At 50.5% G+C, this 12,284-nt stretch overlaps 2 protein-coding genes across 2 annotated transcripts; both read left to right on the top strand.

Moving 5' to 3' along the window:
* Positions 1 to 451: 451 nt before the first annotated feature.
* On the top strand, positions 452 to 1,556 carry LOC139173187 (mesoderm posterior protein 1-like). Its single transcript, XM_070762784.1, has 2 exons — positions 452 to 964; positions 1,046 to 1,556. The coding sequence occupies exons 1-2, from the start codon at positions 452 to 454 to the stop codon at positions 1,112 to 1,114; spliced, it is 582 nt and encodes a 193-aa protein (XP_070618885.1). The 3' UTR covers positions 1,115 to 1,556.
* A 1,040-nt stretch (positions 1,557 to 2,596) lies between these two features.
* GNRHR (gonadotropin releasing hormone receptor) lies at positions 2,597 to 8,921 on the top strand. Its single transcript, XM_070762783.1, has 5 exons — positions 2,597 to 2,765; positions 3,705 to 3,771; positions 3,875 to 4,376; positions 4,505 to 4,712; positions 8,386 to 8,921. Exons 1-5 carry the CDS (start codon positions 2,597 to 2,599, stop codon positions 8,919 to 8,921), a joined length of 1,482 nt encoding a protein of 493 aa, XP_070618884.1.
* Positions 8,922 to 12,284: the final 3,363 nt, after the last annotated feature.

Below are 12,284 nucleotides of genomic sequence, written 5' to 3'. Positions count from 1 at the left end.
TCACACTTGGCCAATAAATTCTATTCTGTTCTATTCTAATCTATGTTTAATACCTACACGTAGAAAACTCCCGGACAACCTCAGGCCTTCTTCCACCACCCGATCCCAGTTTTGATCCACCCGCTTTCCTGGCGGCTGGAGCCGGAGGAGCCCGGCGGAAGGCGGGGAGAATCGGAGAGCGGCTGGGATCGGGGCGGGGGAGCTCGGGGGCTGCGGGGGTTCTGCAAGCGAGGCTCCCCGGCCAGGGGCCTCCAAAATCCAAAGGCTCCCCCCTCCCAAGGAACCCCCCCCCCCGCGCCTGCCCGTCCACGGCGCTTTCCCACCGCCGGCTGGAAGCGCCCGGCCCCCCTGCCCGCTCCGAAGTGCGAAGGGCCGGCAGAGGTGCCAACTTCACACCTGGCCGGCATAAAGCGCTCCTCCCGCGGCCCGTCCCTCCATCAGCGCTCCCGCCATGGCCCACAGCACCCGCGGCGGCTACCCCTCGCCGGCCCTCGACTCCGCTTGGCCACCGCCCTCCTGCTGCTGCCTCTGCCCCGGAGAGGGAGGCCCGGGCTCCGGCAGCGCCTCGCCCGACTCCTCGCCCGACTCCTCCTGCGGCTCCCCGGCGGGCGGGAGGGCCTGGCGAGCCGGTGGGCGGGCGCGGCTGGGCGGCGGACAGCGGCGGAGCGCCAGCCAGCGGGAGAAGCTCCGCATGCGGCGCCTGGCCCAGGCCCTGCACGCGCTCCGCCGCTACCTGCCCGCCTCGGTGGCGCCGGCCGGCCAGAGCCTGACTAAGATCGAGACGCTGCGCCTGGCTATCCGCTACATCGACCACCTCTCCGCCCTGCTCGGCCGGGATACGCCGCCGCCGGAGTGGACGCGCCCCGCTCCCGCTCCCGGCTGGCCGCAAGACGTCCGAGCCACCGCCCCATCCGCGATGCTCCCGGAGGAGCCGCCCGCGCTGCCCCCGTCGCCCGCCGGCCAGGTAGGTCCCCGGGCCTCTTCGGCCGCCGCCGCCGCCCCTGGACCCGGCGGCTGGCTGAGCGGCTCCCGTCTCTCCCCGCAGAGTCTCCCCGACGAGCTGCTCGCCTTCCTGGAGGACTTCTTCCCCACGACGGCAGCCGGCTGGGATTGACCGCCGCCCCTGCCGCCCCGCCCCGTTGGCCGGCCCCACCGACGGCCCCAGCAGCAGCAGCAGAGGCGCCCCGCGCCCGCCGGACGGAGCGCCGCGCCCTCCGAGGGACTCCGCGGCCACCGGGGCTTCCCAGCGGCTGCTTCGGCTCCTGCGGCTCCCTGGCGCTTCGTGGAGCGGCGAGGACAGACCAGGGCCCCGGAGCGGCCGGACTCCCGCCCAGCTCGGCGCGTTGGATTCGGACTTTTAGGGACTGCAGGAGGCCGAGGAGCGGGCGCCCCCTAGTGGCGGTTCCCGCCCCGATTTCTCCGCGCGGCCCTTTCGGGTCAACCGACGGGGACCTTCTGGACTCTTTGCGACGATTGGAGCGTTTTGACATTTCTGATGGTATTTATTACGATGGGGGGGAAATGATTGGGTAAAATAAATGCTTTTTAATAACTTAGAGTTGGACGTGATGCTGTTTGCTTAGAAAACCTTCGAACCTGGAAAGCGAAGCGCAAAGGCAGCGAAAGAAGAGAAACGAGGGGGAGGAGGGGGGGAGAGTCCCTTTCTCGGCCCTCGGCCCTAAACAGCCACGCCAAGGCCGGATTAGGTGTTGCTGGGGAACCCGGTCGCTGACGGTGGTTGCAGAGGTCACTGGTGGGCGGTGATCGCCTCCCCCAGCAGCAGCGCAGGTGACCCAGAAGCTGCACCAAAGGAGGAAAATAAACTGACCCGTCCAGAGTATTTTGTATTTGGTGAAAATGTTAAGGGGAAAAAAGTTCTCAGCTTTGTGCCAGAAAGGAGAAAGAGGGAAAGAAGGAAAGAAAGAAGGAAGGAAGAAGAGAGAAAGAAAGAAAGAGGATGGGAGGGAGGAAAGGAGGGAGGGAGAGAAAGAAAGAAAGAAAGAAAGAAAAAGGATGGGAGGGAGGGAGAGAGAGAGAGAGAGAGAGAAAGAAAGAAAGAGGATGGGAGGGAGGAAAGGAGGAAGGGAGGGAGAGAGAGAGAAAGAAAGAAAGAAAAAAGAAAGAAAGAGGATGGGAGGGAGGAAAGGAGGGAGGGAGGGAGAGAAAGAAAGAAAGAAAAAGGATGGGAGGGAGGAAAGGAGGGAGGGAGGGAGAGAGAGAGAGAGAAAGAAAGAGGAGGGGAGGGAGGAAAGGAGGAAGGGTGGGAGAGAGAGAGAAAGAAAGAAAGAAAAAAAGAAAGAAAGAGGATGGGAGGGAGGAAAGGAGGGAGGGAGAGAGAGAGAGAAAGAGAGAGAGAGAAAGAAAGAAAGACGGAGGGAGGAAGCAACCTACTGTATGCTGGAAGCAAGCAGGGAGTCAGGGAGTCAGGGGCTGCATGTGGCCCCCAGGTGCTGCTTGCCCCTACCTGCCCTGAGCTGATGGGAGCCCCCCCCCCCGGGTGAGGCAACAGGAAGAGGGCCTTGCCATACAGATGCCAATCCACTCAAAAGCAAGCCGGGGAAAAGGGAAAAAAATGTTCCTCCAGTGCCAGCCAGAAATGGAGCCCCCAAAGCGCAAGATCGGCAGCCCAGCCACTCCAGATGGGGCTCTTATCTTTCCAGGGCCCAAACGCTGCCTGGCTCAGGGCAACTGGGCACCCAGCTTGGCTTGTTCACTGGGGCAGGTCAGGAGGCAGGCTGACCCAGCACGAGCAGGCACAAAACCAGGTTAGAATTCTACAGGTGAAGAAGGCCTGGAGGAGTGTTTCCCAACCTTGGCAACTTGAAGATATTTGGACTTCAACTCCCAGAATTCCCCAGCCAGCGAATGCCAAGGTTGGGAAACAGTGGCCCGGAGGGTGCCTGCAGAGGTGGGCTGCTAAGGTGGAACGGTGATGTGTGCTTGCCCCTGCTGGCTCTGAGTGCCAGCGGAGTCCAGTACAATTCTGCTACTGCACCTGGGCCACAGGTGCACCTGCATGTCCGTGTGCAATTTGCTCCCTGCCCAGGTGCAGTAGCAGAATTACGCTGGACTCCACCTGCACTCAGAACCTCGGGGACAAGCACACCTCAAAGTCCCACCTTCGCAGCCCACCTCTCGACCCACCACAGCCCAGCAGGGTCTTATGAGTGAGGGCCCCCCCAAACACAGAGAAGCGAGGGCCCCAAGCCCAGTGGGGACTCTGGCACATACAAGAAGTATTTGGACTTTTAAAACCCACCCTTTGCATTAAACAGTCATTTTATAATGTTTCTCAGCTGGAACTACATGTGATATCCTACCAGTTTCTTTAATAGAGCACAGTAAAAGAAATTTATGAATTTTTAACAGATTTAAAATTGTCAATGGATTTAATGGATTTAAGCCCCCTTTGAAAACCCATGAAGTAGCGAATCCGCAAAAGATGAACCGCGAAGTAGCGAGGGATCACTGTATTTCATACGGAAGCCATCGCTTGCACAACATGTGGCTCAAGAGACCTGGGGCAGGGGTCAAAATCCTGATTTGGAATCACCTCTTCTCCCCCACTCCCAAACAGCTGCCCGAGAGCCGCCTGGCTGCCTTTTGGGGTGGGGCTGAGCAGAGAGGATGACCCTGGGCAGAATTTGAGGGATGACGGCTGCCCAAGGGCATCTCTCAGAGTGACCAGCCCTGACTCTCTGCAGGCCTCCTCCGGCTGCTTTTCCAGGGCTGGCGAGGCGGCAAGGAAGCCAGGCTCCGGCTCTTGGGCAGGTAGGCTGCCGAGACCCCACGGAGGGCAGGAGGGAGAGGGAAGGGGGCTGCTGGGGAGCTGCACGGGCTCCGATGACCGCTTCGAACGCCTCCCTTTCCCCAGGTCCCAGGGAGGCAGGTTCATGGAGCAGAACGGGAGCGGGCTGTGGGCAGGGGGCCCCCCGGAGGAGTCGGTGGTGCTGCCCGTCTTCTCGGCTGCCGCTCAGGTCCGGGTGGGACTCACCCTGCTGCTGTGTGTGATCGCGGCCTCCTGCAACGCAGCCATGCTATGGACCAGCTGGTCCAGGGCGGCCGCCAGGGGCTCCCACGCACGGCTGCTGTTGATGCACCTGGCGGTGGCCGATCTACTCGTGGCCTTGGTGGTGATGCCACTGGATGCTGCCTGGAACATCACGCTGCAGTGGCGGGCCGGGGACTTGGCCTGCCGGCTCTTCATGTTCCTCAAGCTGCTGGCCATGTACGCCTCGGCCTTTGTCACCACCCTGATCAGCCTGGATTGCCGGGCGGCCTTCTTGCAGCCTCTGGCTACGGCCCGGGCTTGGCGCCGGAACCAGCTCCTGCTCTACGCGGCCTGGCTGATGAGCGCCAGCCTCTCCACCCCGCAGGTACTGGAGCCGGCTCCTCTGGGCCGGGAGGCTCCCCCTCCCTGGGCTGGGGGTCTGTGGCCTTCAGGGGGAGGGTAAGTGGGGGGCTTGCATCACCTTGGTCTTTCTGCCCCCCACCCCTACGACAGCTGTTCCTGTTCCACACGGTCACCATCAGCTCCCCCAAGAACTTCACCCAGTGCACGACCCACGGCTCCTTCGCCCAGCACTGGCACGAGGTGGCCTACAACATGTTCGGCTTCCTGGGCCTCTTCCTGCTCCCCCTGCTGGTCATGAGCGCCTGCTACACCCGGGTGCTGCTGGAGATCTCGCGGCACGTCAGCTCCTGCAACAGCTGTGAGTCTGACCGCCGGGCTGCGGGGCCAGGCTGGGGGTGGGCGCAGGGAGGGCCACGCAATGAAAAAGTGGATATCGAAACGAATGTGTGGGCAGATCATAATCCTTTCACTATACAATGGAATGGTAAAAGAAAAAGATGGATTTTAGAGAGAGAAATTTTTACCAGAAAAAGACTTTCAATTATTTATAAAGAAAGAGATGGCGTTTTTCTTTCAAGAGAATAAAACAAGAGATACTACCTTACAAATTCTTTGGGACACGGCTAAAGCCTATTTAATTTTTTTAATTTTTTTTAATGCTTTATTTTCAATTTTTGAATTACAGTGTTCCCTCGATTTTCGCGGGGGATGCGTTCCGAGACTGCCCACGAAAGTCGAATTTCCGCGAAGTAGAGATGCGGAAGTAAATACACCATTTTTGGCTATGGACAGTATCACAAGCCATCCGTTAACACTTTAAACCCCTAAATCACCATTTCCCATTCCCTTAACAACCATTTACTCACCATTATTACTGGTACTCACCATTGAATAAAACACAGTGATATTTATAAACATCCTGATATTTATAAACATAATTATTTATTAACAATAAAATTTTTTTGTTATTTATTTGCAAAAATTATTAGTTTGGCGATGACGTATGACATCATCAGGAGGGAAAAACCGTGGTATAGAAAAAAAATCGCGAAGTATTTTTTAATTAATATTTATTTAAAAACCGTGGTGTAGGCTATTCGCAAAGTTTGAACCCGCGAAAATCGAGGGAACACTGTACAATAAAAAAGAAAAACTTTTCAATAATCGTATACAGATCGTTACCCAGTTCAACTTCGTAATTTATATAACTTACATTCCAATTGATATCATTCAAGTTACTCTGTAAGTAATGAAGAAAGAAAAAAGAGAAACAATGAGAGAAAGAGAAAAAAAGTAAAGTAAAGCCTGTTTTAGAGGTTTAGTTTCGACTTGTACAAGCAATTGAAATAGACAAATTTTTGGATATAAAAATGATCTCACAAGATCTCTTAATGAAGTTAAGCCCCAAGTTCACTCCAATAATTCTGTGGCAAGAGTTTGTGCAATGTAACAATTCATCACTTGTCAGGAAAGCACTTTTAGTTTATACATTTAATAAGGGCATCCTCTAGCTTGGTTAATTAGAAGTGAACAGTTTGCATATTTACTAAATGTGGAGTGTCATTGCCACTACGGCCTATTGCCTACATGAATTATTTCTCTAACTGCAGTAAACAGCTGGGTAATTATTATTGCCATAATCAGATAAATTCCCTCTGTAAGGCTTTTCTTAGAGAACTGGAACAGCCTTCACAATTAGATCCGCAAAATATAGAAATTCAGGAAACTTTGGACTTGACATTTAGCTTTACTAGATAAGTGGTCAAAGCAATGGAAACTGCAGTTTAATGTTTCCAAATGTAAAATAATGCACTTGGGGAAAAGGAATCCTCAATCTGAGTATTGCATTGGCAGTTCTGTGTTAGCAAAAACTTCAGAAGAGAAGGATTTAGGGGTAGTGATTTCTGACAGTCTCAAAATGGGTGAGCAGTGTGGTCAGGCGGTAGGAAAGGCAAGTAGGATGCTTGGCTGCATAGCTAGAGGTATAACAAGCAGGAAGAGGGAGATTGTGATCCCCTTATATAGAGCGCTGGTGAGACCACATTTGGAGTACTGTGTTCAGTTCTGGAGACCTCACCTACAAAAAGATATTGACAAAATTGAACAGGTCCAAAGACGGGCTACAAGAATGGTGGAAGGTCTTAAGCATAAAACGTATCAGGAAAGACTTAATGAACTCAATCTGTATAGTCTGGAGCAGTGTTTTTCAACCAGTGTGCCGTGGCACACTGGTGTGCCGTGAGACATGGTCAGGTGTGCCGCAAAGCTCAGAGAGAGGGAAAAAAAACGAGAGAGAGAAAGAAAGAGAGAAAGAAAGAGCAAGAGAGAGAGAAAGCAAGCAAGCAAGAGAGAGAAAGAAAACAAGAGAGAGAGAGAGAAAGCAAGAGAGAGAGAAAGCAAGAGAGAGAGAGAGAGAAAGAAAGGGAGAGAAAAAGAAAGAGAATGAGAGAGAAAGAAAGAAAGAGAGAGCAAGAGAGAGAAAGAAAGAAAGAGAGAAAGAGAGGGAGGGAGGGAAGGTGGGAGAGAGAAAGATGGAGGTAGGGAGGGAGAGAGAGAGAAAGAGAGCAAAAAAGAGGAAGGAAGAAAGAGAGAGAGAAAGAAAGAAAGAGGGATGGAGAGAGAGAGAAAAAAGAGGAAGGGAGAGAAAGAGGGAGGGAGAGAGAAATAGAGCGAAAGGGAGGAAAAGAGAGAGAGAACTTTTTTTGTCCAAACTTTTTTTAGCCGCCTCCCCTCCCCACTCAATGTGCCCCATGGTTTTGTAAATGTAAAAAATGTGCCGCGGCTCAAAAAAGGTTGAAAATCACTGGTCTGGAGGACAGAAGGAAAAGGGGGGACATGATCGAAACATTTAAATATGTTAAAGGGTTAAATAAGGTCCAGGAGGGAAGTGTTTTCAATAGGAAAGTGAACATAAGAACAAGGGGACACAATCTGAAGTTAGTTGGGGGAAAGATCAAAGGCAACATGAGAAAATATTATTTTACTGAAAGAGTGGTAGATCCTTGGAACAAACTTCCAGCAGATGTGGTTGGTAAATCCACAGTAACCGAATTTAAACATGCCTGGGATAAACATATATCCATTGTAAGATAAAATACAGGAAATGGTATAAGGGCAGACTAGATGGACCATGAGGTCTTTTTCTGCCGTCAGTCTTCTATGTTTCTATGTTTCTATGACATGGAGGCCCTTTGAATCGCTCTTCCACGTCCGCACCTCCTGGAGGTTTTGCACAGGGTCTTTCGAAGGAGTCCTTGAAAATATGGGTCGTCTAGAGTTCATTTAGTGACCGTCTGCGGTTACAACAGGCTGAACAAAGTGCTTTCCAATTCTTTTTCATCCATGCCAGTTGCATCATCCCTCTGGTCATGTGATCAAAATTCAGAATTTATGGGGAAAAGTGGAAGAGGATATTAATAGGATGTTAAATATACGATGGATAATTACTAAGGAAATGGCAGTATTTGTTAAAAGCAATGCGATGGGAGAATGTAGAGAAATAAAACAAGCAGCGATAGAAAGTGCTCAGGCGGTCATAGTCTTGGGTTGGAAGGATGCGACAAAATGGACAATGCAAAATTGGTACCGGTACATGGTGGACCATATTCAATTTGAGATTATGGATAAAAGGATGAATTTGGTTAGTGAAACTGATTTGCGACAACTGATGGGACGGTAGGACAAGGTAAGACGATATATAGCGAGTAGAATCCGAGACCAAGCTACGAAGAATAAATTGGAATCACATTATAATAGTGATAGATATATTGCTCTTGAGTTAAAATGGTATACAAGAAACACCCCCGATTTGGTGGTGGGGTGTGAATGCTTGTCTGGTGGTGGGCACTAATCACAAAGCACCTGTTTTATGTTGTGTGTGTGTTTATATCTTTAAAAAATTAATAAAAATATTGCATTAAAAAAAAGGGAAAACTATACCAAAATCTGCAATGACCGTAGCTGAGCCCTGAGCTCTGGCCAAAAGGAGAAGCTGACCTCCAGGCTGACCAGACTACCCTCTCTGTTTCCAGGGTCTGCCCAAGAGGTGCCTCTTCGCCGCTCGCGCAACCCCATCCCGAGGGCCCGTCTCCGCCTGTTGCACCTCAGCCTGGCCATCGTTGGCTCCTTCGTGCTCTGCTGGACCCCTTACTACCTCCTGGGCCTGTGGTACTGGTTCTGGCCAGAGGACATGGAGGGGGCAGTGAGCCCCTCGCTGGCACACATCCTCTTCTTCTTCGGCTTGCTCAACGCCTGCCTGGACCCCCTCACCTATCGCCTCTTTGCCGGGGGCTGGCCAGGCGGGTGCTGCAGGGCGGCCGGGCGAGGCAAGCAGCTGCCCTCCCCCGTCACCTCCGTCTCTTCTGCTCACCCGCAGAGGGAGGGACGGCTGCTCCCCTCTGACACGGCGGAGGTGGCGCTGGGCTCAAGGGCCTCCCCAAGGGCAGCTGTGTTGTCTTCCCCGGGCAGCCCTTCCAGCCAGTGGAGAGGGAAGGTGGAAGAGCCAGGCCTGCTCCAGACCCCTGACCTGCCGGCCGCCTTGCCTAGGCTGGAGGAGGAAGGGCAGTGATGGGCTGTAAAATTTTTTACTACCACACTTTGGGCGTGGCTTATTTTGTGGGTGTGGCTTGCCAGACATGTGACCAAGTGGGAGTGGCTTAACAATCATGTGACTGGGTGGTTAAAAGGTCATGTGACTGGCTTAAAGGTGGCCAACTTGACATCACTCACATCAAAGTTTTGGGTTTAGGTGCCTGGCCTCTGCTCGCCTCAAAGAGAGACAATTTCCCTATCCATTTACTGTTACTGATCATCTAAAACATACTCTTTAATTCTATGTATATATGCCATATGTGTGTATGCAGGCACACAAAACTATACATTATCTACTATATAAACTTTTAAATATGTCAAAGGGTTAAATAAGTTTTTTTAATAGGAAAGTGAACACAAGAACAAGGGGGCACAATCTGAGGTCAGTTGGGGGAAAGATCAGAAGCCACGTGAGAAAATATTATTTGACTGAAAGAGGAGTAGATGCTTGGAACAAACTTCCAGCAGACGTGGTTAGTCAATCCACAGGAACTGAATTTAAACATGTCTGGGATAAACATAGATCCATCCTAAGATAAAATACAGGAAATAGTATAAGGGTAGACTTAGATGGACCATGAGGTCTTTTTCTGCCATCAGTCTTCTATGTTTATAAACTGTATGTGTATGTACACAAAAACACATGCATGCACAACTCAAATTATACATATTCAACCTCATTTACTGCCATAGGGAAAACATACCCAGAGCCCAGAAGGGCGAGAAAAAAAGAAATTCAAAATTTTTCTAGCGGTTCTGCGTACCTGACCATATCCGTTGGAGACCATCATTGAGAAGGGGCTCCGGGAGGCAGAAGACCACAGGCAGCTTTGGAGGGGGGACACTGACTGGCGCCCTGATGGGGGATGGTTGGCTGGCCAGTTCCTGTCCCTAGGTAGGCAAAGTTAGCTCTTCTACGACATATGGACTTCCACTCCCAGGATTCCTGACCCAATTGTGTTACTTACATGAAATACTTTCTTTGGTGTGTAAACCCAAGTCCTGAATATTAATTTTTTTTAAATAGTTCCTGGAACACATAGAGTAGTAGATGCTTGGAACAAACTTCCAGCAGACGTGGTTGGTTAAATCCACAGGAACCGAATTTAAACATGCCTGGGATAAATATAGATCCATCCTAAGATAAAATACAGGAAATAGTACTATGGTACCTCTACTTAAGAACTTAATTCGTTCCGTGACCAGGTTCTTAAATAGAAACGTTTTTAAGTAGAAGCAATTTTTCCCATAGAAATCAATGTAAAAGCAAACCGATTAGGGAAGAAATAAAAGCTCGGAATTTGCGTGGGGGGAGGAGGAAGAGGAAGAAGAGGAGGACAGCCGCTGCCGAAGAAAGAAGGTGAGGTGAGTGCCCCCTTTTGCCTTTATGCTCCCAGACGCTCCAGGAGGCAACCTCATGCCGGGTGTATGGGAGGCAGCGCATGGAGTCACCACAGCGAAGTGATTTATTCCCTCTCCAAGCGCCCAGAAAAAGGAAAACGCTCCATTCACTCTGGGCTTCCAAAGCCTCCTTAAGCGTCACCAAAAGGCTCCTCTGGCAGCGCAGAAAAGCCCGAGATGGCCGGGATTAAAGGGGGAATGGCAGGAAACTGGCCGGGCTTTCATGCTGCTCTCAAATTTCCTGGGAAATTTTTCCGGGCTCGGGTTCTTAAGTAGAAAATGGTTCTTAAGTAGGGGCAAAAAAATCTTGAACATCCGGTTCTTGTTCTGCCGGGATCTCTGGTAGGAGCCTCCTGAAAATTCAAGGGTACAAATTTCAGACACACACACGTTTGAAAATTCAAAACAATGTTCTTTATCCCCAAATTCAAAATAAACTAAGCACTCTTTTTGTATTGCAAAGAACTCTTGTCCCAAAACAACCAGGTAGTCTGTGCAATTAACCCTAAGCAGTCATTAAGTACTTAGCTAGCAGCTGTGAAGAAACTTCACACCCCTTCTTCTTCCAACAAAGTGCGACACACATACACACATGTTGCTCTGCTTTGTTTTCAAAGGCGTGAAAAATTAACAAACAAAGTCCAGAAACCAGCAACCCAGGATTCCTGACGAACTGCGATCAGATACTCTTCCACAACGGCCAAACCCACACGCTGCTATTTATAGCAGCAGCCCTAATTACTGGAGCCCCACTCAAACACAGGTGGCCTCTCTTATCTCCTGTAATATGTCCTTACTTGGCCTCTTCTACGTATAATTCTGTGCTTGCATGGATTCAAAACGTCTTCATCCGAATCAATGGAAGATAAGGGAGATTGACTACCTGGGCTGTGTGCCAAGCCCTCCTCTGCCGAGTCACTCCCACCTTCTTCTTCGTCCGAGGAAACTAAACTCTGAACTGACTCTGTCGGCAATAACACAGGCCTGTGACATGTTGAAGTTTCCCCTGCATCCACCTCCCCATTCCCTGGGGCAGGAGCTGGGCCAGAGCCAACAACAGCAGTTCTTATCTAGAAAGTTCTTAAATAGAGGTGTTCTTTGGTAGAGGTACCACTGCATAAGGGCAGACTAGATGGACCAGGAGGTCTTTTTCTGCCGTCAATCTAGGTTTCTATGTTTCTGTTAATCCATATCTGGTAGCATTCTGATAAAGCTCAACCATTTGGGGAATGATTCATATTGGATTAATCCCATCCAGGTCCCCAAGGAGCTGGCAGAAGTGATCTTGGAACCATTGAACCAAGTCTTTCTAAGATCCTGGAAACTCCCCACAAGGTTCCAATCTTTTTTTTAAGTGGGGGGGGGGGGACGACTTGGGAGCCCATTGTACAGCAGAGGGCAGTGCAGGGCAGGGAACGGGCCCAGCCTGGCTGTTCAATTCAATTCAATTCAATTTAAGCATAAAACATATCAGGAAAGACTTAATGAACTCAATCTGTATAGTCTGGAAGACAGAAGGGAAAGGGGGGACATGATCGAAACATTTAAATATGTTAAAGGGTTAAATAAGGTCCAGGAGGGAAGTGTTTTTAATAGGAAAGTGAACACAAGAACAAGGGGACACAATCTGAAGTTAGTTGGGGGAAAGATCAAAAGCAACATGAGAAAATATTATTTTACTGAGAGTAGTAGATCCTTGGAACAAACTTCCAGAAGACGTGGTTGGTAAATCCACAGTAACTGAATTTAAACTTGCCTGGTATAAACATATATCCATCCTAAGATAAAATACAGAAAATAGTATAAGGGCAGACTAGATGGACCATGAGGTCTTTTTCTGCCGTCAGACTTCTATGTTTCTATGTTTCTATTAGATTTGTATGCCGCCCCTCTCCGAAGACTCTCCCCCACCCCACAGCCAGGGACTTCTGGGAGGCTC

Source organism: Erythrolamprus reginae, chromosome 10 (assembly GCF_031021105.1).
Source record: "Erythrolamprus reginae isolate rEryReg1 chromosome 10, rEryReg1.hap1, whole genome shotgun sequence".
Taxonomy (NCBI): domain Eukaryota; kingdom Metazoa; phylum Chordata; class Lepidosauria; order Squamata; family Dipsadidae; genus Erythrolamprus; species Erythrolamprus reginae.
This window is presented reverse-complemented; position numbering and strand designations above follow the sequence as displayed.